The sequence below is a fragment of the Gallus gallus genome, chromosome 7 (genome assembly GCF_016699485.2).
Source record: "Gallus gallus isolate bGalGal1 chromosome 7, bGalGal1.mat.broiler.GRCg7b, whole genome shotgun sequence".
NCBI classification, from domain to species: domain Eukaryota; kingdom Metazoa; phylum Chordata; class Aves; order Galliformes; family Phasianidae; genus Gallus; species Gallus gallus.
In genome coordinates, this window is record NC_052538.1 from 9,858,063 (window position 1) to 9,885,001 (window position 26,939).

General features: G+C 38.4%; 1 protein-coding gene across 5 annotated transcripts in view; it reads right to left on the bottom strand.

Moving 5' to 3' along the window:
• Window positions 1-24,018, bottom strand: part of RFTN2 (raftlin family member 2) — a 28,843-nt gene extending 4,825 nt beyond the window's left edge. The window contains exons 1-9 of one of the 5 annotated variants that reach the window (NM_001397851.1): window positions 23,894-24,018; window positions 23,244-23,390; window positions 19,435-19,618; window positions 17,378-17,489; window positions 15,172-15,484; window positions 12,916-13,116; window positions 10,426-10,547; window positions 8,883-8,986; window positions 2,590-2,668 (exon numbers count right to left, since the gene is read on the bottom strand). In NM_001397851.1, the coding sequence (NP_001384780.1) occupies window positions 2,590-2,668; window positions 8,883-8,986; window positions 10,426-10,547; window positions 12,916-13,116; window positions 15,172-15,484; window positions 17,378-17,489; window positions 19,435-19,618; window positions 23,244-23,382 (1,254 nt within the window). In that variant the 5' untranslated portion in view covers window positions 23,383-23,390; window positions 23,894-24,018. Of the gene's footprint in view, window positions 1-2,589; window positions 2,669-8,882; window positions 8,987-10,425; window positions 10,548-12,915; window positions 13,117-15,171; window positions 15,485-17,377; window positions 17,490-19,434; window positions 19,619-22,790; window positions 23,020-23,243; window positions 23,756-23,893 lie in introns of those variants that run through there. The other 4 variants (XM_040703410.2, NM_001397852.1, NM_001277422.4 and 1 more) reach the window with 4 other exon arrangements.
• Window positions 24,019-26,939: the final 2,921 nt, after the last annotated feature.

Genomic DNA, 26,939 nt, shown 5'->3' on the forward strand with positions numbered 1-26,939 from the left:
ATGCTAAAAAGAAAAACCCAATTACTTCAGCAATACTCAATTCCTATGCCACACGTTGCAGATCCGGAATGATTTACAAGTCTTACCCCGTGATAAAACCAGCTGTTTGCAGAAAGCCTAACACACATGCCTGACTCTGACCAAAGCAAAACAAAACCAGTACACAGCTGTTTATGCCACGCTCTGGCAAGTTCTTTGTTCCTCCTATACATCTATAATGTTTTTCCCAAACCCTTTTGGAACAGTAAAAACAATGGCCCTTGCGGCTAAAGGAAATGTATTGAGGGGAAGCTGTTAGGAGACATCAAGAAATGAGACCAACGGGAAATACTGTTGCCCCAGGAGGAACAGAAGGAAATAAACTTCGCCTGGATGCCACAGTAAGAGGATAGAAATCTGCCTGAAGGAAATAAAGAAAAAAAGAAAACCCTCAAACGTGAGTGTGGTTTAGCATCAGGTCTCCTATTCTGAGCTAGTTTCTTAGAAAAGCAAATGGTATGTGATGAGGAACACATCAGGATAATGGGGCCCTTCTAAATCCTAGAGGTGTATGAACCACAACATAAATCATAAGCCAGAGCAAAATGCACAGACCCATGAATATACAAGAAGGCAGGGATAGGAGGCATGAGGACATAAGATACAGTCTCCTCTGAAAGAGAACCCAGTGGGAATAAAAGACCAGATAACAGAGGATTTCCCTCAATTCTTACCGAAACAAAGTTCTTTAGCTTCAATCTAGTAATTAAAAAAGCAGCAACAAAGCCAACCCTGATTACACAAAGCCACCCGCACAACGTACTGCCAGCCCCCACAAGGTGAGTCACAGTGGTCCAAGAGCTGCTACTGCCTGTGGGACAAAGCCCTGCCGTGGTCCCAGCCCACTGTGCTACTGTGCTAAGCATTTCAGCTCTAGCCTCAACTACCTCTTTATCCCACGCTAAAATGACCTCATCAGACTGAGATTTCCTGGCAGGGAAGTGAAATATTCACTGGTACTTAAGAGGCACATTTAGATCCTACGTCTCCTCAGATTTTAAACAAAATAATGGCTACAAAATCACCTATTTCTTGTTTATTTCCAATATTTTAATGCTTACATCGAAGGTTAAGGCTTTCCACTACAGTAAAGCAGTGATCAAAAACACAGTTAACATTATATCTGTACAAACAGAGAACACGAAGGTCCAACAACTTCTGAACACCTCACAATCAGGCAGCAGCACTTACACAGCAAGCATAATGCTTCCTCTATTCTTCATTTCAAACACGTCTCAAAGACTCACCAGTTCCTCAGACTGAATGTTTTTACAGAACTGGTTTGTATTACAGCGTCTCTTGGCAGAATCCAGTCTTAACCCTTCTAACCTGAGTCATGTAGCTATGCTGCCTTTTGCAAGTTGCTTGCAGTTAGAAATAGCGTGGCTTGCAGCTACCAAGGAAAGAATATTCGCACCAGAAGACCACGCACTTAGTTGGAAAAACTAGCTCCAGTTTCATAGATCAGGAAAACAAATTACAGACAGCATACAAGAACCAGCTAGCAATTAAGGTGGTGATGGAGATGAAAAACAAAGCAGGATTTTACTTGTGCAAGCTGAAAGCCATTCTTCCAGGTCTGGAAGAATAAACTACCATGGGACACAGGGAAAAGGAAGTTAGGCTGGAGATAAGCAGACATCTGGAGGAGAACAAAAAAGGAAGAATGTATTTTAGAAACACTAATCAGAGGAAAACACAGATGATGGTAGCAGTCTGAATAGAAGGTGAAGAGATCAAATAAGAATTCCAGCTATTTAGAAACTTATGGAACTATTTATACAGATGGGGAAAGAAGAGGGTAGGTATCACATCCAAGTCTAAAATCACGAAAGACAAAATCTGTAGTTTCTATTCCACTGTTGGCTTAAGTTGAAACACACAAAGCTTTCACAGCTTCTTAGAAGACTGTTACAGGAGAAGAAAGTTGATCAGCTCAAGACACAACAGCCATAGAAAAACAAACAAAAAGGAAAATTCACCATGGGATGCATAAGGACTTGGCAAAGAAGAACCCACCGGTTTATCCTTCTCTGGCCCTTCATACAGCACAGCACAGGTGCCACTACTGTTGTGATCTTGGCTCTGAGTGGGATGTGGTGTTTATCAGTTGTTTAATCCTCAAAACTAGGCCACTATTACAGCAGCCTCATTCAAAAGGGACAAGGGGCTGCAGTGGTACAGCCACAGGCATTTTAAGTCCTGTATTTCTGTCACACATTTTCACACAGCAATGACTAACACTCCTTTACTCTGATAACCTCCAGACTGCAGAATCCCTTGCACAGCCTGGAACTTGTATTCTTCCACTGGTGTGAAACCAGACGCATTGGAGGTCAAAATAAAGTGCCATCTTTTCCATAGGCAACAGAAGCAGCATTCGAGGCAGCTCACTTAGGAATTCCCTAAGACTTGTACAGAAATGCTTGCAGCACAGCCAGCCTCATCCCCCAGAGAAAGCAGTCATTTCTTACTCTATATAGCCACTGTGTGAATTACTCATTCTTTTACTTATTATTTTAATATTGCTGCCATCAACACATTACTCACCTCTGGTGTCTGGACAGCAGGATTCCATACGACAGGTCTCTGAAGAAAAACAACTTGCTTTGTGGCCAGATTTCCTTCACTAAAATGTAAAGAAAATTGTTGGAACATTTAAAGACAATAATATTCGCTCCAATGCATTCACACTTTTCAGAGTCAATTGCAAATTGCCATATGAGTCAGAAAAGCACAGACTGCCAAACATTTACTGGTGTATTAATACTTAAACAGGTCTGTAATTGTGCTGAAAAAAAAACAGAAGTATATAGCTGGGTTCACATACTGCACATGAAAACAAAGTATTAAGGAGTAATTTGTTCTGGTGTAACAGAACTGCACTTGAGAGCTGAAGTCAACACATACACAGCATCTGAAATTAAACCTCAGAGTCTTTTCATCTGTATTCGCTGGCAGATATACAACACGCAACTACCTGTCAGCACCACAGGTACCCTCAATCTTGATAGGCCCACAGCTCCAAATATCTCAAGACCTTTGTGATACAAAATTTGTGAAGTGAGACTCTTTACTGCTAACTAAAAGGTGCTTTCTGGTTCTAAGGTGACATCTAACTAGGACAGTGGGATAAGCCTGCCGTTTCATCACCTATGATTAAAAGGTCTCAGCTCAGTTTAACCTAAACATCCCCAATGAGATCAACGATGCAAACTTTTGTGCATGGGATGGATAATGGCATAGGATACACAAGAGGAAAAAAAGAAGACAAACAGAGGAAAGAAGGGGAATTAAGTTTTTAGTCCTTGAACTTTTACAAATATTGATGCTGGTGCAGAAGGGATTTAAAGCAACACTGTTTATTTTATTCAAAATATATAATTTAAAAGAGAGAAACAAAAAGGTGAAAGAGCTCCTCAAACCCAACTCATGTTGGTGTCTCAAAAACAGTACATTCTTTTACTACTGGCAATAGTGCAAACCTCATTTACATCCTCTTGAAAATATAAGGTATATGTTTTCACCACCTTTCCATCAGAAACACAGGCCAGCAAATTGACCACGTGTCTTGCAAAGCAAGACTGGGGAAATTAAATAAGTGCAACAACAGAAAGACCAGAGCTCTGGGATGGAAAAGTTTAAAAAGAGTTCTTCTAAATATAATGTGCTTTGATAAATTATTCTCAATTCTATTTCCGGGCAGTAGTCAATGAGCTCTTAATGCACATAAAGGAATGACTGCAGATATACAACTAAGGTAAAGAAATGCAGCAGAACAGAACCACAAAACGTTAACTACTTAAAACAGACTTGTAGTGATTCCTACATATGGAGCCCATTTCAGGAAGCTGTGATTCTGCCCACTCTCCTCTCAATAATAAAACTGTATTATTACACTAAGCACTATGGAAAGAATTACTGAAGTAATACTCATACTAAGTTCAATCATGTAAGTCACAATCTTAACAACCACGTACAGAAGGCTGAAGTAGCTGACTCGTGTTTTATGCCAGGGCTAGAATGATAGCATGAATTTGTATTTCATGCTTAAGGACCCACTCCAAGAACAACCAAGGATTAAAACGGTTGCAATGAGATCAGGAAGCATTTATTAAGAGCCTACCCTAGCAGAGGTCCTCAAAGTAAGCTCTGAGAAAATACACAAAAGAGCAGCATTCCCACCTGTGCTGAGTTGATCAATAGTGAATTATGATGACTTTGCAATGGTGTTTGGCCCCTCACAATCTTCTCAATGCAGCTGAGCTAAGGCCATAGTAGGTCTCTGCATATCTTCCTTGGACGAAAAAAGGAGAACTATCATAAACTACAGCCTATGGTGTCAACAGGGAAATGGGCAATGAGCTCATTTGTTTCTTCATCTCAACATGTTTTCTCTTCTGAGAATCCCTACTTCACTACTTCCATTCATTGAAAGAAAACGAATGTGTTACAGTTTCACACCAGTAATCCTGCAAACTTAGTCCACTTGGCCAGTTACCTTCCCTTGCCTGGTTTGGGAAATCTCTCTTCAGAGAGAAGGTTGTGCAGACTCCCCACTACAGCGAGATGCCTATGCCTTACTTTGCAACTGTGTCTGCATTCCTTTAGAGAAAACAAAAAGAAACAAACATGAAGCTTCAGCTTGCTCAAGTTCTGCTAGAACAGAGAAAGGACACGATGGCTGAGTAGACAATGAGTAAATTAACAAATTTCTAAGTCTGACCTGATTAAAATGCTGCACACGACAAAGTAGCTATGAGCTTAATTCACAAAGAACTCGATGACAGTGGGGTTTCCACTGAATTTAAATGAGGAAAAAATGCTTAGAGCAAGCTACTCCACAGCTTCCCTCACACTTTCTCCTTCCCACATTGCCTCCTGAATTAGGACATTTTGAAAACTTAGATGAAGTTGTTTGTGATGACAAACTAACAACCACAAAGTCAGTGTTTCTGCACTGTATTTGCCTGCCTGCTTTTCTATGCTAGCAGACAGTTTGTGCTGCCCGTTCTCAGAGACTACAGTAATCAGTGAGGGGAAATAAAGGTCACTGCAAAGTAAGGCTGCTGAAGCCTTTTTCCTGTCCCTTCTTTTACGAGGTATGAAGAGCAACAGAGACTCTTTTGTCAGAACACCACCATTTTGCTTGTCTGCTTATGCTGTTTGGGCAGCAACTTCATCCTCTTCATCTATGTATATCCCTAATCGTCCTATAAATCAAATAATCCCTAAGAGCAATCGTCCTACTTGAATCTAAATAGGACCACGAACAGCCATGATTTTGACATCTGTTTTTACTTTTATGCAGAAACCTTTTATATAAGGATCAATTAAGGTTAGACGGCATACCTTGAAAAACAAAGAAAATGGGTAAGAAATTTTTTTGACCAATTCAATTTATTTGCATTTCCTAAGAGATGTTTTCACTCTTTTGAGATTGCACTGCATTTGGACTCCCAGTTATGAGACAGATAGCAGTGTGGGACAGTAAGGCTCCAGGCTGACTTGAACCTCAACTGTCCCATCAGATATTGATATTAAAAATATATATTTTATTAATAAAATCTTGCTTTAGATCATAATCATGCATGAGGTTCTAGAAAATCACAGTATTTTTCTTTTAACTGCAGCAGCATTAAATACCAGCAACATATTTCTAACATTTTTTCCCCCAATCACTAGCCTTAACTTCTAAAAGGACTACTCATTTTCGTCATGCCATACAGCACCTGAACTTGGAATAATTAGTGTCAAATTCTTGTCTTGAAAACATTTAACTACAAGTAACAGCTGTATATAGGTGCAGGAGGCTCCCTAAGCCTCTTCCATTCTTTCTTGGTCTGCTTTGTTGGTAAAAAAAAAAAATACCAAAAAAAGCATCAAAGATATCGATAGAAACAAACACTGCATCATTGGCACGCCTGTTTTTATGCTCTATGTTCTTATATGCCTGGAAAAACAGAATCCCTGACAGAAGGCAAGGAACTTGTATGGGTTTTATAGCCTGCTAACTGAAACAAAAAAACCTCACACTCCAAAACCATCATTATTTTTCAAACAGTGCGGCACAAAGGACAACTCTGCATGCTATCTAATATTGCTCCATTCGTAACAAGAAAGATCACACTTCTTAAGGACCTGTATTTCCTGTATCCAGCATGATTTAGCCCCTGAGGTGGGAACTGAAGGACAAAATAGGCCTACAGTCTGTTGCCCATGCCTGAAACAGGACCGTGATCCATGACATTCAGCTAGTATGTGGCATGGCACCCCACGCAACAGGACATTCTTTTATGGAGAGGAACATCTTTCAAGATGACAGACAACAGAACCACACAGGAAGAGGCTTTATAGCCTGGCACTTTTCAACTCTTTCCTAACCGTAAGAAACAAACGAACAAAAAACCCAAGCAAGAGAAGCACCCTGTTACAATAAACTAACAGCCTGTGGTCACACCTTCTGTCTATGGACAAGCAGCAGGCTTAATGGTGAGGAGCAGATCAGAGAAATCTGCAATTACAAAAGTTTTGCAATACCTTAGGAGTAGAGTAAGACAGAATACACGAAAACATGTAGGTAAGTAAGCAGAGCAGCCTGCTCCCCACTTGTATTTACCTACATCTTTTATTCTTAAATAGAATTTCCATTATATGTTTTGCACAAGTTTTAGTTTTTAAATAAACATGAAAACATGCATTTGTCAAATCATCTCAACACGTTGTTCATTCTGTTTGTTCAGTGTCTCCGGACCCTGTTCATATTCAGCATGGAATGTGAGGTCAGAGCTCTCAGTCTGGGAAAAGAACAGCTGTTTGGCAGCACTAAGTACCCTCCTTTATTCAGCATTTAACTGACATTCCTACATAATCTACCAACACAGTAATGGCATCTTTCATATCAGACACATAGTAATCATCTAGGAATTTCCTTCTCTTCTTTAAATTCCAACATCAAGGCCTAAAAATAGCATTTACCAATCAATATGCAGACAGTCAGGATAACACATTCTTTTTTGGAGTCTTTTAAGAATTCTTCATTCCCAATTAGGAATTCTTATTCATGAGCTTTTAGGTGTTTTTTTGTTTTGTTTTGTTTTTGTTGTTTTTTTTAAAGAAACTGGGATAGCTGTGTATTACATATACTACAGGCACACTCCAGATGTGATTCACTGTACTTCTAAAGGTATTTAAAAGACCACATTAAGACAATTCATGCACATACATACACAACCATTTAGGCCGGATCGCCCTGCAATCTACCAGGTACGAAATAGCATCATTCTGCTCTACAACAGGGCTTCTCAGGACAGACTCACCCCTGCCCTCTGAGCCCTTGGGGAATATGTACAGTTACACTGCTTGTGCCATAAAAGAGAACTTAAACCTCTCACTCACATCTTGTGACTTACAACCTTCCTATTTCACTGTCCACTCAGAACTTCTCAAAAAGTTCATCTGGATCCTGAAGGTTTGTTTCTCAAGCTTTAAGACAGACTAGAAGTCTGTTCAGCTGTTTCTGAAAGCCAGGCTCAGCAGTATGCACCCCTTAAGGCGTATGTTCAAAGCTAACACACTTAGATTAATTGTTAAAAACGAATTAAGAGACAGCAATTTTGTTTCATGTTCTGAAAACAACAAAGTTAAGAATTTCCTATGTTTATGAAGAGAAAAAAAACATACAGCAGCCCTTAATAGCAGAATGCACCAGATATATTATCTCAATTTCTTCTCTTAGCTTGTATCCAGTTGGCTAAAACTATTAAAAAAACCCCAACAATACATATACACAAAACAAAACAAAAAAACACATAGAGAAACAAAAGATGTGCTTTCTGATCAGAAAAACCTCCTTCCCACATGGGTGAGTTGATTTAATGATGTCAAATCACTTCAGCAAACTTCCATGTTCTTGGAGCAGCTCACTATGAATCTTCCATTCACATCCTTTTTATGCTGTCTTGATTTAATACAGTAAGGTCTGGCTCCAAAGCTTACTTGAGTTACTCAGTCCTTCCATTGTTTTTAATGAGTCCCAAGCTATGTCTCAGTACCTTTATTTTTTTCCCCTGAACTTTGACATCCTTAATCTCTAAACAACTCCAAACAACCACGTAAGCTTCGCTCAGTGATGCACTTGCCATTTTTTAGCTTGGTATTGTGAATAAAAAACTGCATTTTCCTTTAAAAAGAAAAATCAGGAACAATACGGAGGACCTATGTCTGCCATTTCGCTCTTCCTACACATATAAATGTATGTTTCCCCAAAGAAATCTGAAGTAACATTATAGTAACAGTATAAGAGAATTGAAGTCCAGTACTTTGGTACTCTGGAAACTGAAACACTGTGTTAAAGACAAGAAACAGCTCAATAACTTGCTGGAGTAGCAGGTTCTCCTCCCTAGTTTGTGATATAGTGGCATGACTGTCTTGTGACAAAATCATTTCTTACATAGCCTAAAATAGCCACTGAGCAAGGCCCTGAGTCAGTGAGGTGTTTCAACACTTGCTTAAACATGAAGCTTAACAGTACCCCCCCCCCCCCAATCAATGGGGGTTGGGTGCATGAAAAAAAGATGACTAAATACTTTATGCTTATATATATATATATACAATGCATTTTACATTTTGGATTCTTGGTCTAAATTTGAAACTTACTGAAGTCGATAGTCCTGAAACAGGGTGGTGAAAGAAAATCCACCATAATGTTAAACAATTATTGAGTTTTACATGCAGTTAACATTGCTAGCGTATTTCTTGCTTTTGTATTTCATTACACAAAGTAATTGCTTGATAATTCTCTAAGTTGTGTAACTTTGAATGTACAGCAAGGTGCTGCATACCTGTCGTGTCGTACAATAGGTGTAGGCAGGACACAGGTCAGGAGCCATCCAAACTCAGCCAATGTGTTCAGTAAAGGTCCATAATCTGTTTTCACTTCACACCCCTACATTAATAATTACAGAAAGTAAAGACACACCGTGCAGTTTTATTCGTATTTCTACATGTAACAAATCACAGACACTCTTATTTCTTAGTTCTTATGTCATAATTTGTTGTGTTTGGTATGGAAAGATTTTTCACATTTCATAGAATCATAGAATCACTCAGGTTGGAAAGGACCTCAAAGATCATCAAGTCCAACCGCAGCCCAACCATAGTACCCTAACTCTAACAACCCTCTGCTAAATCATATCTCTGAGCACCACATCCAAACGGCTCTTAAACATGTCCAGGGATGGTGACTCAACCACCTCCCTGGGGAGCCCATTCCAGTGTTTAACCACCCTTTCTGTAAAGAAGTGTTTCCTAACGTCCAACCTAAACTTGCCTTGGCGCAACTTGAGGCCACTTCCCCTCATCTTGTCACCCGTCACCAGTGAGAAGAGACGTACCCCGCTCTCACTGTAAACACCTTTCAGGTACTGGAAGAGAGTAATAAGGTCTCCCCTCAGCCTCCTCTGATTTCAAACAAAGCCATTTGAAAAGTTTGAGACAACAGAAGATTAGGAAAACAGAGAGGAGAATATCAACTATAGATATGAGTCCTGATTCAGCAAGACACTCAAAGCACACCAATGTTGTTACATGTGTCATGTTGCTGAATTAACCCTGAAAGCAAAACTTTTTAAATAGCAAAAAGTTTTCACCATTGATACACTGTTTTTTTATTGCAGATCTGAGTAACAAGCATCTCCCTAGCAATACACCTGCTTGTATTTTGTAGGTGTTAGTCTTGTACCATCTCTTTCCACATAAGTAAATGTACTTATTATTGCTTATCTCAAAAGCAAGCCCTTAGCATTCTCCAATCATTAATTTAAATGCCACTAATTCATACCAGACATCTTATTTAAACATTTTAATATTAGCTTTATTGCTTTGCCACTCTACAGCAGCACGTGCAACCTTACTAGAAAAAAAATTAAGTCCTTCCATATTTTAAAGTACAATTTTCACTAAGAAAAGCCCTACATCTGAAAGACCTACTTAATTCATACACTATCTTTTTTTTAATCTTACTTCCAAGTTTTGCTATTTTGTTCCTCTTGAAGAATACTTCAGCATGTTGTCTGTGAAGCTACACTTGCTGAAATTAAATATACATATTTCATACCAAAATAGATATAAAATAATTAGATTTTGTTTCGTTATTTGTTCGTATGAACATTTAAGAATATCAAACCAGAAAACCAGAATACCTTCACACTGACCAGTGATGGGCAGAAGTCTGACTTCATTTTTATGACTCAAAGCTAGTTTTAACTTACCCAGGTGGCTTAAAGAAAGCAACCTGAAATGTTCATCAAACACTGGTACAGCAATTCTAAGGATACAAAGAAAATATGAGCAGGAAATCGTACTGCTAAATAGTCACCAATTTACCTCAATGACTGTCCATTGTTCAACAACAATTGCATCATTTCCTTTCCTGTTAGAACCTGGAACCCCAGAACCTTCTTCTTCATAGATAAATAATCCTTCTAAAGATCTGGGCAAATGGTCACCTGTGAACATAAAGACAAACTTAACCTGAAATAGAGATTTTGAGGTCAGAATCTCCCTGCACGTACACATGGGCTTATATTTTTTCACTGAACAATCCTTTAAATTAAACTCAACTAGGAACTCAAATAATATAACTCATGTATAACATAACTGACATTTCTTTCTGCTTCCAGTTACAACTTCATGAAGCGTGTCAGCCAACTTATTATTCAGAACTCCTTTTCCTATACAAATTGATCTATGAACTGTTTCATTTTCTCAAAAGCAAGTCTAAATTCAAGTTTCCCATATTCAACATATCCCCTGCAGGAGATGGGCACAAAGCCTCTTTATTCAACTTCAATACTGTATGTCTGACAATAAACGTGGCTTTTGGTGTGGTGAGAGAGACTCTAAAGATAAATGAAGCATGAAGTGTAAAGCCTAGCTGCAGTTACTTTAAGATGTGAATGGGCTCAGGAAAAGCCTGAAAGAGAAGTAATTGTAGGAAGATCCCCGATTGGAAGAAAGTTTGAGAGCCCACCTCCTTGCCTTACTTGTGAAAGTGTAACAGTACAATCACCCCCAACTAAAGCTGCACATCAAATAGTAGTTCACATTCTGGCTCTTCCCTAACAGTGATATATGGCTTTGGGCACAATCATATGAATGCCTGCACAGCTCCTGGTAATTCATAAATACTCCATCTCCTTAGTTCAGGAACTTCAGTCTTTTTTCAGTATTCACGCAGATGCTTAAAATGGTCAACTAGTAACATGTTAGAATTTTACTTTCATCATTGCTCAAATGTAACTAAATCTTACACAAGGTACCACTACTCAGTTGCCTTTAAGACAAACTGCTAATTCAAAGCGTATCATGTCCTAATAACTTTTAGGTTATACTTATTGATATCATTAAACAAATAAAAATGTGCTGCATGTCCTACATACTTCTACGGTTAAGAGAATCTGCAAGGAAGAATGGAAGTAGTAAACCAAACAGCTGGTAAAAGACGATGTACTCCGATTACTTTTGTGACTGGGTTCTCTTTTGACAACAGAAGACAGTTAAGAATTATCAGTGATTTGATTCTTTCAAACATCCATCTGTCTTAAATTAGGAATTGAGTTTTGAGATAAGCGTTGCTGTGGCAGCTCTACCTGCACCTACTGTCTTCATTTTTATTACAACAATAGCTAAAATCTTGCTCAATTCACTAAAGCATTGTGAAAGGAAAACTGCTACTTAAGGTACCTCACAATCTACAAGCAAACTAAAAAAATGGAGGTGAAGACAACTGGATGCACATGCAAACCCAGCAGCTGAAATAATCCTTTACTGTGGTCACAGATACTTGATCAGCTGCAGAATGTGATCCACATGGTGGGCTGTGCCTTCAAATACATTCAGTTCAATTCAGTAGCGTCACACCCATGTGTCCAACTGAAATATATACCAGTCCAGTGGGCCTGGAGCAGGAGCACCAACTGCTGCAATAGGCAGCACGAATCCCTGAGCAAGTCATAACCTGGGTATTAAAACTGGGAGAGTTACTCGCATAGATAAGAGCAGACAGCAACAGGGGAATTGGAAGATTGCAAAAACTCTTTTTGGAGAACAGCTGCGAAGATTTATTTCAACAGCTGCTCAAAATATCCCATGGTGAATTGTAACTCATCTCCAGAGAGTTATTTTCCAGCTCTAAAAAGAAACTGTATTGAAAACTACCAGTATGATTTCTCACCTCTCCACCCTCAGAGAAATCTTGGCTTTTCTACTCACTTTAATGGATGGGAAATATAATGCAAGAGAACAAAGAGATGGCCAATACAAACTGCGCCCTTAAGCTCTTTATGAGCACAAAATATCTGAAACTTCAGTATAAACAGTCAAATTAACACAATTCAGGGTTTTGCTAGGAATTTTAAGCCTAGCAGAATGCTGAAGGAGAAAGTATGGGAAGCCTTACTTTGACTTAAGGCTTAATGGTACAATAAGCACAACGAGAAATGAAGTTTCTTTATCTCATTAGAAATATTTCAAGCAAGCAGCAGCAGAACATGAACAGGAGTGAAGCATATCTTATGATTTTTTCCCATTATCTTTCCCTTTCTTAAAAAAAGAAAACAACTAGTGATAAAGGTTTATTTCATTATTATGCTTTGAAAATAGTGAATTTCAATAATTTCAGTTATTTAGGGTTGTAACTGCACAAAACCATTTTATTTCTTTTTCAGGCATCAGATTCTACCAACTCACTGTGACTACCTGAACATGTTTATGTATTGCCTTTCACCAACATGCAACGCAAGATGTATTTTTTGCACAGTGATTAGATCCACATGAATAAGTAAAAGCTTCAAGGTACTCTGGGATAGTACTCACCTTTAGAAATTTCCCAGTGTACAAAAGAATCAATTAAAGATAATCCTTGTTTGTAGTAAAATGTAGTTAGTTCTAGCCAGTCTGCTTCCAGTGTATTGATAACCGGTCCCTTTCTTGTCACTTTCATGGACAAGGCGCCTTCATGATAGGTCCAGCAGGTAGAGTCATCATCAAAAACATTGAAGACCGTATACAGCTTGTCTAAGAAAAGAAAAAGAAAAATGAACCTCTAGAAGACAGAGCTTTCAAATAAAGACATTTTCTTATTCCAACCTGTTTCTCTAATTCTAAGTAACAGTTTTACAAATTGTTTCCTGATGTGACTGTACTCACCTACAGCCCTAAACACCAGAAAAAAAAAAGATGAGGCGTTAGGAGGGTAAGTTGTGGGGTACTGTACAAATTGGAACATACTGCAAGAGGGCTGTCACTGGACCTTTTCTGTAGGCACATCTCACAAAAAGGAAAACATAGCAGATTCAAGTGAAAACCCACTGGAAGTACACCTCACTTTTACCAGTTGTGGAACTTAAGGCTATAAATATTTGAAATGACTGCAAAGAAAGATTAAAAAACACATTCTAAGTTTTTAAATATTACAAATACCTTGTATTCATTTTTACCATTCTTTTCTGAAGATGACTTAAATACCAGCATAATCAGTTGCCTGCTGGGGTTTTCCACACAGAAACTGATGAGAGCTTGAGTGTATGCAGAACAAATAAAACTTGCATGTTCTCAAATGTGCTAAATACCTATACATTAAGATAGTGCTGTTACAAAAAGGTCAAATATTCACCTAGAATAAGAATTCAATAAGTCACAGTATTTAAGTAATCAATGTTGATGAGTTACAAAATCTCAGCTAAATAAATTTATTCTAGAAGGAAAAAACAAGACAGACTCATGTAACAGTCACTGCTGTGGGGAAATAACTGTTAAAAAACCTCAAGCCCCTGATGTTATGTCTGCCACTGCAACTTCCGAGCAGCCTAAATCAACACAGTCCTGTAGAAAGCAGAAGCATTCACAACACCAAAACAGAGGAACTCAGATGATCCGAGTTCAGATGCCAGTCTGTCTAAGCTCAAGAAATAGAGGGAGATTCTACTCTGTTACAGACAGCAAACTCAAGCTGTAAGGAAAGAGTTAAGCTTTAATGGATCGTGCTATAAAGGCTCAGCATGTTGTACAAGAACTGCTTTAATTGAAGTGTTAAAAGTAAGAGTGACATTGATTATCTCAGTGCTTAGTCATTATCCTCACAGTCCACCAGCTAGAGAGAGTGCTTAACCCTTTTGCATGAAAGTGAAAAGATTGCTCTTGAGAGCAATTAAAACATCTGGCACATCACAGGTGACCCTATTATATATCAAAATATAATCTTATGTGCAAGTTTCGTGTTTCATGCTTTCAGTACAGTACTATAATAGATTAGTTCTTACGAGTTAGATTCCTTCTTCCTTTTCTCATTTTCCTCCTAGCAAATGAGAAGGGCTTAGTGCTTCAGCATCCGAACTCAGTTGCAGGCAGCATCTTCTATACTACGTATCTTATAGATTCTTGTACAGCTAAATCTTCTACCACAGCAACAACATTATTCAATGATACTTTTCCTAAGCAACTTCTCAAGGCTTCATTTTCTCTAGTGTAAATTCATTTTGTAACAATTATCCTCTTTGATTTCACGGTCAGTGCATTAGTTCAAGTAATCTCTTTCAGGATACTTCTTGAAGGCATGTTAAGCAGAAAGAATCCATTATGAATGGATTTGCTTGCTGTACATTATGCGAGCTGGCTAGAAGCACGTAAAATTACAGCTCTGAATGGACGAGGAACCCCTTATTGTCATTTTAAAACAGACAGGAGGACTGGGACCATTATAGCTTATTTTTCGATGCTCATTACAAGTTCAGGGTCAATATTAAGACAAGGCGACAGCCAACATAGTTGGAAAAGGCTTTAAAAACATCATGTTTTTCCTGCCACATGTTTTCTACACATACACCAAGCAAAAAAGTTACCTGTTTGCACCACACTTAGAATCAGGGCCTTTTTAAATAAAAGAATCTACATACTACCATAGTTCAGATATATAAAGCAGGAAGCAAATATTTTCTAAAGAAGTATGGATACATTTAAGAAAGATGCATCTTCCAAAAACAGTATTTGATGACAGAATATGCTGTCTTATTCTACTCCTTTTTAAAACAACAACCTATCTTGTTTCTGCCACAAACAAACAGCATCCATTACCATTTCCCTTTCGTGGTTTAATAGGGCTGACTTCTTTTCCAAACTGGAAATCTGCATCTTGTAACAGTCCACTATCTGCTTGCATTTCCTCTTCATTCCCACTCTCAGATAGGTTATCACACAGTGACCTTTCATTCCAGTTTTTGTAGTCATCATCGGAACTTATTCTTCTGTGTTCCCTATTTCTTCCGCCCAGCGTCAATTCCAGCTCTGCACTCCCATCTGTGCTTGCTCCATTACAGGCTTTAATTTGAGGAAAATGTTGTGTTACAAATCCCACAAACTTCTTTCCTCTTTTAGCTGCTTCATTAACCTGCATTTAGAACAGAAATTTATCTGTAAAGCGGTCTTAAGGCACTGCGCCACACATTAAAAAACCAAAAACATCTATAATACATATTTAACTTTGTAAATTGCTGATTTTCAAGGAGATGTGGGGACACAATTTTGCACTACGGAAGGGTAGCTTGTATATGTATGCGGTCTGTGTTTTTAAAGTAAATAGAAGCCTTCCAGCATGTCTTTGGGCTCAGGCCAAGAACGATGGCCAACACTGCTACTGACTTCACTGTGTACTGACTAGTGTACACAAGATCCTTCAATAAGAACAAACCCAAAGATTTTTTTTTCCTCTCTGCATCCCAGAGACAGACAGCATGCTGGTGCAATAAACAGTATGGTTCTTCTGACCGCGTGTGAAGCCAGACACTCTAAGACTACTAACTCATCACCCTGCCAGGGTGATTCAATTCAAGTCAGGGGTGAACTTCCCTCTCCTGGGGTCTCAAAAGACAACTGCACAATATGTGCAATCAGTGGGATGTATCTGTTCTTGGAAGCAAGGTTTTTATTTTCTTTTGCTGAGATAAAGAGTATTTCCTCTTACGACTGCCATAAAGACTTGGCAAAAACACAGGGAAACCCCAGCCCCAAAAGAAGAAATGATTTGTGGGGCACTCAGTGAGAGCAGAGAGGGAAAGATCTCTATCTATGTAAACTATGGAAACTATTTTATTCAGATTGATTAACTCTCTAACACCTGGAAGTACCACAAGATCATTTTGGTATCAAAATAGTCTGAAGTACTCCAGTTTATCACCATTACGTATGCACAGCAATGATCTTAACATGTACCTGCAATCATTATGAAATGACTTACTTTTTCTTGTTTTTGGAGATCTTGAAAGAAGTGTATGTAACTTTACAATGGATTCCTCCCTCAACCTTTTAAAAATTATTTTTAGATATTCCTGGTGTTTTTATGTAGCTCTTTTGTTCTACATTTCCTTGCAAGCCTGAATCACTACTTAATTTGAAGCATTTTTTCCCCACTACTAACGTGGCAATATGCAGACCATACAAATGCATAATGAAACCATTTAAAATTTTTAACTCCTGAAAATTTCAAAAGAAGCCATTTAGAAACTCTGAAGAACTCTGCTAATTTCAATGAATGTTAAAGTATTTCCAATATGCTTTTTCCTCTGCTTCCTTCTTTGACAACTGATGAAAAGATAACTTACAATAACAATAATTTCCTGTTTAAGCAAGTCTTCAATTTTGCAGAGGAAGTGAAACAAAAATAAGTGGAACTAAGAGCTTCATTTCAGTGGAAGTTGAGTTTTCTGTAATTTACAATATTTTCAGAAGCTCTGCCAAGTAGACATTGTAATACAATTACTGTATCTATTAAATTTTGTTCAAAGAAAAATGTACTTAGAAAAAAAAAATCAATAAATTCACGGGAGGTGTTCCTAATGAACTTAACACAGAATATGATCAAACTTCAGATTAAAAAAAAAAAAAAAAGAAATACTAACTCTAAGAAAAGCTACCAAGCAAGCAATATACCACCATTGACTGAAAGCTTGGGCCTGATACTGCAGTTCTGCTTCCAGTGTTCTCAGGCAGCTATACTCCCAAAGCTTACCAGGCCTAAATAATAAATTCTAAGTCAGAAAATTAGTGAAGAAAATGATCTCTCTGTGTAAAGAAAACACTTGGTAGCTTCTCAAAAGAAAAACCGAAAGCTAAAACTCAAAGCTAAAATAAACCTGAACAAATCTGTTATTTGCTAATCCCCAACTACTTACATGCACCCTAGAAAAAAATCCAAAGAGAAGTTTGAAAAAAAAAAAAAACCCAGCAAAAAGCACAGCTCACCACCACAAAATCTAACAAACAAGAAGCCACAAAATTCCATTACCTTTTCTAACAGTTCTTTCACTACCTCATTTGTCAGTGTGTCATACGTTACAGGACATTCCTCAATCACTAGCCTGGGGTTCCTTTGTCCTCTGGGTGCTGCATGCTTCTGGCTAGAACACAGAAAGAAAGCAGGCTTTGTCAGTAGTTCGCTGCTAACTTGGACAAATACAGAATTCTTCTGGTATAAAAGTTATAAAATAAATTCTGGAAATTCTTCTTCATTCTTAAAACTCAGTATTTTTTGGTGTTCTGTTCAACTTCTTACACACAGGAAGTTACTATTTTGTACTACAACATCAGGATAAAAAATACTTTGTAGAGATATCATTTGAAGATTGTGTATAGGCATCTTCTGAAACTCAGCTTTGAAACGGTACTTTTACACTGTTAACATGCTGTTGTTTAATTTTAGCAGGCAAAGCAGAGTTGCAGCCAAGGTGTGAAATAGCAGCCCAGGCACGTGCTAGAAATACAGTGTAGTCACAATTACTTTGGGTTACACAATGTTAATTTTACTCCTAGGTTTCAGAACCTTAAAAGCTTTTATTACAGAATAGTATTAATCATTTTTTATCTTAAGTGAGTTACGTTGTTAATCATACAACATTTGGCGCATATCTTTGCTGATAATCCCTGCCTTAGAATGAAGCATCACTGAGACTTCTCAAGTATCAAAGGTTTCCTTCCAGTTAGTGGCTGAACAATGTGCATCTGCTTTCAAGAAATCCAACCAATGTATATATGGCATGAGCATAGGAGGCGGGGAACTCACACCTAACAGTTTCAGGGGAGACTGCAGGTTCTTGTCCCTCACCTGTTCCAAGGGCCTATCAGTTCAAATGACAGCTTCACAAGGATCCCACGTCAACAGGGCTAAGATGTGCTGAGGGAGCTGAGCACAGGCAGCATCAACTCTTGGAAACCTCAGCTCCACAAAGCAGATTTTTTTCTTCAAGCATTTGTCCACACGGACAACGTTCACCTTGTTTGCAGATGAATTTATGAAGTTAAGTTGTACGAGCTATGGGTGATGCTTGCTTAAACAAAGCATTTAACTGAAGGTCCCTCAAATGAGCCATGTTTTATAGAACTCCAAGAGTCACATTTCTGCAGACTTTCAGAAGGAGCTGGAAGAACCTTTGTGCATCATTCTAGAATAGATAGAAGGGAAAGCATGACACCTCTTCATGCAAAAACAAATGGACCCTTCTAGCTACTCAGATTAAGAACAGAAGGTTGTTTTCTTCGCAATTAAAGGAACATTTCTTTATACATTTTCTTAACAATCATGTGATTATAATGCAGTGAAAACATGAGTAATATACAAGATTATGTAGCTGGAACGGAAGCAAAGTCTTGAATCTCTCTTACTGCAGCAAACAAGTTTTGTATGGCCTCCCCACTCATAGAATCACAAAATGGCTTGGGTTGGAAGGGACCCCAGGGATCATCAGGTTCCAACTCCCTGCCACAGGCAGGGCCACCAACCTCCAGATCTGGTACTTGACCAGGTTGCCCAGGGCCCCATCCTGGGCAACCTGGTCACTGAGCTCCTCCTTCTTAGTAAGGAGGATCACCTACTTCTCTTTGAGGAACTGTGTTTTACCTACAGATAAGTCACGATCTTACAGGAAAAGTGAAAAGACATTCAGAAAATCAAGAAGAAAAGACAGATGTGAGGGAATCAAAGCAGGCTATTAGTCTCATGGCATTTTGTCTAATCTTGTACTTGTTGCAGGCTCTAAGACATGGTTCTTCATTGTAAGCATGTGCTAAAAATAAAAGGGATACATTTTAACAATCTCTCTTTCCACAAATTCATTTTAAAATTCTATTATAATAGTGATAAGCAGATTTGGATTTGTTTCAAAGTTTACTGAAGTAAACATTTGTCTATTATACACTTAGGGTTAATTAAAAAAAAAAATTAATAAGTTGGTCACCTTTCCAGATAGGGAACAGTTACTTGGTTCTTTGAGGTACCTTAAAGCCATGTGTGTTGAGCAACCCTCTTACAAGCACTGGGGCAAAATAATAGAATTATTTCATTGTTACCTCAATTTTAATCGTGAAAGTACCACCCGATACATGTGACTTGCAGGGAAATTTCTTCTATGTCCAATTGGCAGCAGAATAGGATGAACAGCTCCTACGACATATCCTTTGCTGTAATATTCTTCCACCTTAGATGCTATATCCAACACAGAACCGATCTTGATAACTTCTGGATTAGAGGAAGCTAAAACCATTGAAAGGATAGAAAAGCAGCACATTATGCTATGGACATATATACTCCTAAGTGAGTTCCTATTAGTTAAAATACACAGAACCTATCTAAAGGTGCTTACTAAAAAGATATGTTGTACAAGAAAAAGCAGATTCACGGCTGATTACTAAGCACACAACTAGGTGAAATATAAATATTTACAGATTAATATGACCTATTTAGCAATACTTCACTGGATATAGCTCTGTCAAGCTAATTTAAAAGCTGCATCAACATCAAAATATGCAATAGGTCTGAATACTAGAGCAACTATTTTGTCTAGCCAAAGCCTTAAGCATACTGCAGCAGAACCCTCTGAATCCTTGTTGAGAGGTAAATTTCCACAGAATTAATTTAAGCCTAGAATAACTTGTTTCTCCTCGTCAAATACATTTTTTTGATCCCTTTAAAGTGATCTGTGGATTGCAGGTTGACATTTTAATATAGTCCCAATTACAGTTTTCAAGTAGACTTAAATCTATGTCACAATAAGCTATGTGCTGTCATTAATTTCCAAGCAGGATCCCTTTGAGGGTATGAAAGCATTTCTGATTAGTAGGTTAACAGCACATAGGAGTGGGAAAAAAAACTTCCTGACAGTCCTGTCCACAGCTTTTGCATAGAGAAAAGAAACATTCTGCACTATCAATAGTTCATATATTTTGCCACAGTATTGAAGTAGTGAAGTACTAACTATTCTACAACAATGCAAATGCAGATAAAAAAGCAGGTATGAGTGCAACATTATCATCATTTCAGAGATTTTTTAATTGCTGTAACCATTAAAGAACATTTACTTCCCGATATGTAACCAAAATACTTGTGCAAATAACAGAACTACAGCTAACTTGCCAATTGTATAATAAGCTTTAGATGCACCGTATTGAAGACGATGACAGAACAGATACTCCATACATATTCAATACCGTTGTTCAGAGTGACAACAACTTCACAGCATGTCATTGTCATGGACTGACATGAAATACCCTTGCATCAATATTCCTTCTCCCTAGTAGGAGGGTTCTGGAAAAGCCGTAAGTATTCTGCTTGAATAGGAATATTTAGCTTAGCCCTACATTATGCATAAACTGACCTCCAGCTGTTTCTGTATCTGAGATATGCCTCATGATTGAAACTGTGGAATTTGCAGTCCTTGACAGACATTTCAAATCACACTTTGGAGTTCACTACTCCCCAGCAAAATGAAATACTGGCTGTAATGTTTCTTGCTGGTGCAGGAGTACCTCCACGGAAGTCAGATGATTCAAGCATAGGGATATGGGAATATTGGAGGGCACGAGACACAAGAGTCTAGGTAAAATACATGACTCATAACAAATTAAGATGCTCAGGAATGCCACCCAGAATATTTAGGTTGCAGTATGGTAGACCTAATCTACATCATGGCTTGCAAGAAGATCAGGGACTCCTGCCAGTCTCTCAAGCAGGCCTATTCCAACTTCATGTATCTCAAATCTGATGAAGTAGAGAATAAGGAATATAAAGCTGAAACAATGAATTTCTGTTTGGAGTACTTTCATATAAATGCAGGCCATTGCTTACTCTAGCTATTAAAAAGGACATTCGGTTGTGTTTTTTTTTTTTTTTTTTAACTTGGTTCCAGATCCAACAATAACATGTCACACAAGGGGAACACCTCGCTCTGGAAATCACCAGAGCATCACGAACATATAACACACAGCTTGACAGCATACTGAAAAGTAAGTCTGGTCTGCAGTGATAAAAAGCTCACTCTTCTAGTTGCATTTAGCCCAAGGATACTGGAAAAGCAACAAGCATGCAAATGAGTTGAATGAGTTAAAAGAAAAGAGTAGTTCAACAGATTTTCTACAGTGCTTCAACCAATCCTCATGTTTTATAAGCAAACAACATTCAGAAATGCCCCCAGGAAAGACACTATACACTATTTTTGCCTGTTTTCACCATTTTAGCTGTTGAGAGACCTCAAACAAAGCCCCTCAATGTTACATAGGTGCACACAGCTAAAACCATTCCACAGAATGATATGTATGCTCACAACTCTAATTGCTTGCAGTTAGTACCTACAACCAGGCAATCATCTAACCTTAGTACCACAGTAAGTTACTGAAGCTAAGCACTTCTGAATATCAGACTAAAAAGGAGAAAGTGAATCTTTGCTACTGTAAAGGTTATTAAAATACATCAAAGAGAAACCTTTACTTGTACTTCTCGATGCGATTCCTCCTTAAAGCCATGATCTTCTTTAAAACAGATCCTTTACACAACACTGCCAAAAGCTCGCTACTTTAAAATACAGCTAAGCTATCCAGGACACAGACTACTGAAGAAAATTAAATGCACTTAAGCCTAAAAAACTGAACTTTACTGTCCTTTCTATTATCACTGGATCAGTAGGCAATTAACGTAGGCATTGAAGTCCATCTTCATTTCCACCAAGTTACCTACTACTACCTATCTAGCCAAAGCTTTATCCCAAAAGAATAAGCCAATGAGGACCTCATCTGCCTATGAGTAAATAAACAGAGCAATAAATACAGTCATGTACTATAACTCAGAGGAACATTGCTTCAGTTAGTTCTTCAGTAAACAGATAGATAAATTTCAATAAAAACATGAGTAGAATCCTTTAATTTGGGAAGAAAACTCAGCAGAGAAAAAGTTTTGTTTGTGAAAAAGTTCCTGAACATGTAACAAGACATGTGCTTACACTCCCTCCCTTTATCAAATCCCTCTATCTAGAACACCTAAACTACTTATTATTAAGAATTTCTAGCAGATCGGATAGTTATAAAATGCAAATTAACAGAAAAGTGGCTGCAAAACTGAGCCGACTGCTCTCAGAGGGCAGCCATCTGGGCTTGTTTATGTTTTCAACTTTCTGGAAACAGGGAGTTGCTCTGTTAGAGACAGGACACCCTCGGGAAGGAAGTATCCCACAGAGCACTGTCTGCCTCCAGCTATGCATACAAATTTTGTTTCATTTTAGTCACAATTTCAAAAGCCTATTCAGCAACTAGAAATGAAGCATTTGCAGAAGAAAGCCCAAGCAAAACTATATTGTTCTTACTAAAAGATCTACCAAAAGCCTGGGATGTACCTCCGAGGAAACTATTCCCTGTATACAACTAAGGAATAGACTTACTCCTGCGCAAAGTAACAAGGACAAGGACAGCCTGTTTTCCACATTCGAATGCATTTTAGGACAATGTTTCCTCAGTTAAGGCATCCTGTTCCCCTTGCTGAGGCACGGCGTCTTTTCTGAACAGTTCAGACAACCATTACTCAAAGTGAGTAAGGACGGCAGTATCTGACTCACAGGAAACCAGGAAAATCTCTAGCAGTTTTTAGCCAGCTTCCCAACAAGGACAGTTGTGTAACTCAAACGGTTTGGTTGTTAAAAATACTTTGGTAGTTTCCATTGTAATTTTATCTAAGTGAAGACCTTCGTCACGATTTGTGTTTCAAAATAAAAGTCTTACATTTTGGCTGGCTTTGATTAAAATAACAGATTTGCTACAACTCAGACACAACAGAACAAAGTTAAATTCTATCCCCTACTTACTCAGAATAGCAAAGTTGTAACGTAAAAAATTACCTTCTAAAGTAAAATCCAGCAATATATATTCATAAGCAGAATCGGCCTTTGTTTCAACTTGTGGTCTCTTCAATGTAGAAAAAATTTTTCCAGGGCTGCTATCATCTGGGTCTTCCAGCTTTCTCAGTCCGCACCCCATGGTAAAATCTGCAAGTGATTAAATCTCAGGAGAAGGAGGGGGGAGCAACAAGATCCGCTGCTCTCACTAAAAAACAAAACAACAACAAAAAAAACCAAAAAGAACCCCAAAACCAGTAACCAAGTGATTCCCTTTGATTTTATTAACCATAAATCCAAATACATAAAAAGTCTGTCTCCCAAAATAAAAAGTGAAGGTACTTCCCATTCATTTTTCATATATAAACAGCAAATCCATAATGATTTCAAGCCATAGACTTGGTTCCAGTAGGCTTGATTTTGCAGCAATGTTAGAGCTGCTAAAAGCTAGCAGAGATTTTCCATGCCACGTCAATTTACAGCCAGCCCCCTATCAGTGCTCTCTCGCAGAGGACACCAATAGTGCTTTGTTTGTCCTTCTAGACCGACTGAGTAAGAAGGAGGGGCGGCGGGTGGGGGGGGGGGGGGGGGGGGGTGGGAAGTGAAGACTGAAAAAGAAAGTTAGAGAATCTTGTATGCATGTAATTACTTACCTCCAGAAGTAGTACCCAAATGCAGTAGCAAGGCAGAGGAAAAAAAAGCAAGTTAGTCAGAATGAAAGAATGAGAAAAGAGCCTCAACATGGTTGGAGACGAAAATCATTTCCAGAAAGGAAGTCAGCTTCGAGAGGAAATTGCTTCTGGCATCTCAGAGGGCAGAAAAGTAAATGAAAAGCAGTTTAGTCTTTATTTTAGATTTCCAAGTTTGGTTCCTATTTCCTTTTCACAGAAACTTTCTTCCAGAGGGAGAAAAACATGAACATAATGTAATATAAGGTAATAATGTAAAAACATTGTAAAGAAGCCTCATGTCAAGAAAATCATGAAAATATGACTAGGATGAAGCATATACATCACTAAGACCAACTTACATAATCCATTTTGAGAAACACTGAAAAGTAACACCGACATTCACTTCAGGTCAGAAAGACCTCTTCAAGCTAATACGAACATAATTACCAGACCGCCTGCCCCATTTTTCATGGGTATTGAACAACTGAAGTCCTCTTCTCCTCTGTCAGGCTGACCTCAGCTGAACAACTCTGTGTGTTCAGCACTGCTCCCTAAGCATCTTTCTTCTTCAAGCCCTGAAAATTCAATGTAATTTCAAAGGCTCAGAATACATTTAATTAAAAAAAATAAACAAAATAAGAAAAAAAAAGAGGGGAAAAAAATACCAACCATCACCTAATATAAGCCCTCATTACTCTTACATTAACCACTGCAACCACTTGTAGTTGTATTACACCTGATGCAGACCACAATAACATATATAGAAAAAAGGAATGGTGAGTGATTTTTCGGGGCTCTGGTACTGCAGGGATGGACAGGATATCAATTTTCATGTTTTATTTTTAGGCTACATGTAGAACAATTCAGACCAAGGCAGAGATTCACGATGCCATTTTGGATGAAAGGAACCGTGAATGTCAATTTTAAAAGCTTTTAAATAATTGTACATGCAGAAAAGTGATCTTACCAAAACGGCTCGCCTTTTCTATAACCAATGGGATTTAGACAAACCATTTTTTGTTTTCTTCCTGCTCTACTGTACACCAAGTGACGTAACTTTATTATTAACATTATTTAAGTAGCTTACCAGGAGTGATATGGTGGCAGACTACACTGGCTTTGAAATCTATGCTGTAGTCCAAATTTACTTAATTCTGGAATAACTTAATAGTCACTGAGTGTGCAATCTATGCAGTATCACCAGTTCAGCCTTACAGCCTTTAAAGCAAATCCCCAGGCGCTGAAACCAAGAAGAGATCCTTGCCTTATCTTCTGATTAAAACCTACAAAAACATACCAACTAAGCAATGGAGCTCTTCAGCTTCCTGCATGTCTGTTTACACAAGAACCGCTTCCAAACAGCTTTTCCTTCCCCCCCCCAGAAAAGGTAATCCATGACCCGTTGCTATCCCAAACAGACATGTAATGGTCCATTCAACCTGGAGAATCCTGCCGTCCGATTCCACAAGGATCTCGTAACCTTTTGTACAAAGACATGGCAACAACTAATATAGCAGCAACTGAAAAGCTTTCTGCAAGAGTCCAGGTGACACCTGGTTTTTATTTTAACTAAAGCTATCTTTGCATTTAATGAGGCCAGTACTCAGCCATTTGAGCTCTTTGCAGAAAGGCTCAAACTATATCCCAGCTCTCTCACCAAGACATGGTTTTTCATAGTATCAACAAACTCTTTAGACACTAAAGCAGAAACACTGTGACGGATAAAAATGATGTTCTTTACTTCAGCCACCAGCTTAGTCAAGTAGTTACAAGCGTCCAAATTGGAAGTCAGTCAATAGCTACCATGGCAGACTTGACTCAAAAGTCATGACTGAACCATCAAAATGAAAAAGCATCAGAATAAACAACAAAAATAGGAAAAACACCCAACAGCATTACTCACAGAAGTTCAAAACTGCAGAGACACTTAGATGTGATGGGAGAGAAACACATTCCTATGATTCCTGGCTATGAGAGGTGCTTCAGGAACTGTTTTGCTGTTAATATTCACTTTGCAACGAGGTACTGCAACAAACCCACCCATTTCATAGAATCATAGAATCACTCAGGTTGGAAAGGACCTCAAAGATCATCAAGTCCAACCGCAGCCTAACCATAGTACCCTAACTCTAACAACCCTCTGCTAAATCATATCTCTGAGCACCACATCCAAAGGGCTCTTAAAACACGTCCAGGGATGGTGACTCAACCACCTCCCTGGGGAGCCCATTCCAGTGCTTAACCACCCTTTCTGTAAAGAAGTGTTTCCTAACGTCCAACCTAAACTTACCTTGGCGCAACTTGAGGCCATTTCCAGTGATCCAAAATGCAAAGTCTCTGGGAAGTGGCACTAGAGAATAAGAGAACCCTCATCATGCTGATTTACAGCAAGTCCCAGAAAAAAGAGCACAATACTCAGTCATCCAACCCAACCTCAGTATTGTTCTTAGTCTTTTCAAAGGGCAAAGACAGGCAGCACAAGCAAATGATGGACCCGTTAATTCAAAGCAACTACACTTCTGTGGAAGGCTCTCGGGATCATGTAATTGCTTTCATTCTGATGAAATGGGAAAATGCTACAGAGACAGACAGAAGCTTATACAGCTTGTAATTGGTATTGCAATCATGGGAAATAACTCCTCCCAACCACATGATTTAGAGCTGGCTGACACTGAGAGAACAACTTTTTAGCCTCTCTGGTCATGACAACAAAACCATCACCATCTAACTGCACCTTGTGAGAACATCATTCACTCAAACATTTGAGCAGATGAGCTTACCTGGAATAAATCCAGCTGCACAGTCTTTGGAGATCCACTTCTATTCTGGAGGTTAGAGTTGCAATCTTCAGAAATAAAAATACCTTAAAACTGTACCAACTCCCTACAGAATAAATCATTGCCGTTTATAAAGATTTCACTAGGACAACTAGCAAGAAAAGAAACAGTTAATTCTTAATTTGACAAAGTAAAGGTGTAAAATAACAGTTGCATCAAACAATCATCGAATTGTAGCTATAATTCCCCAC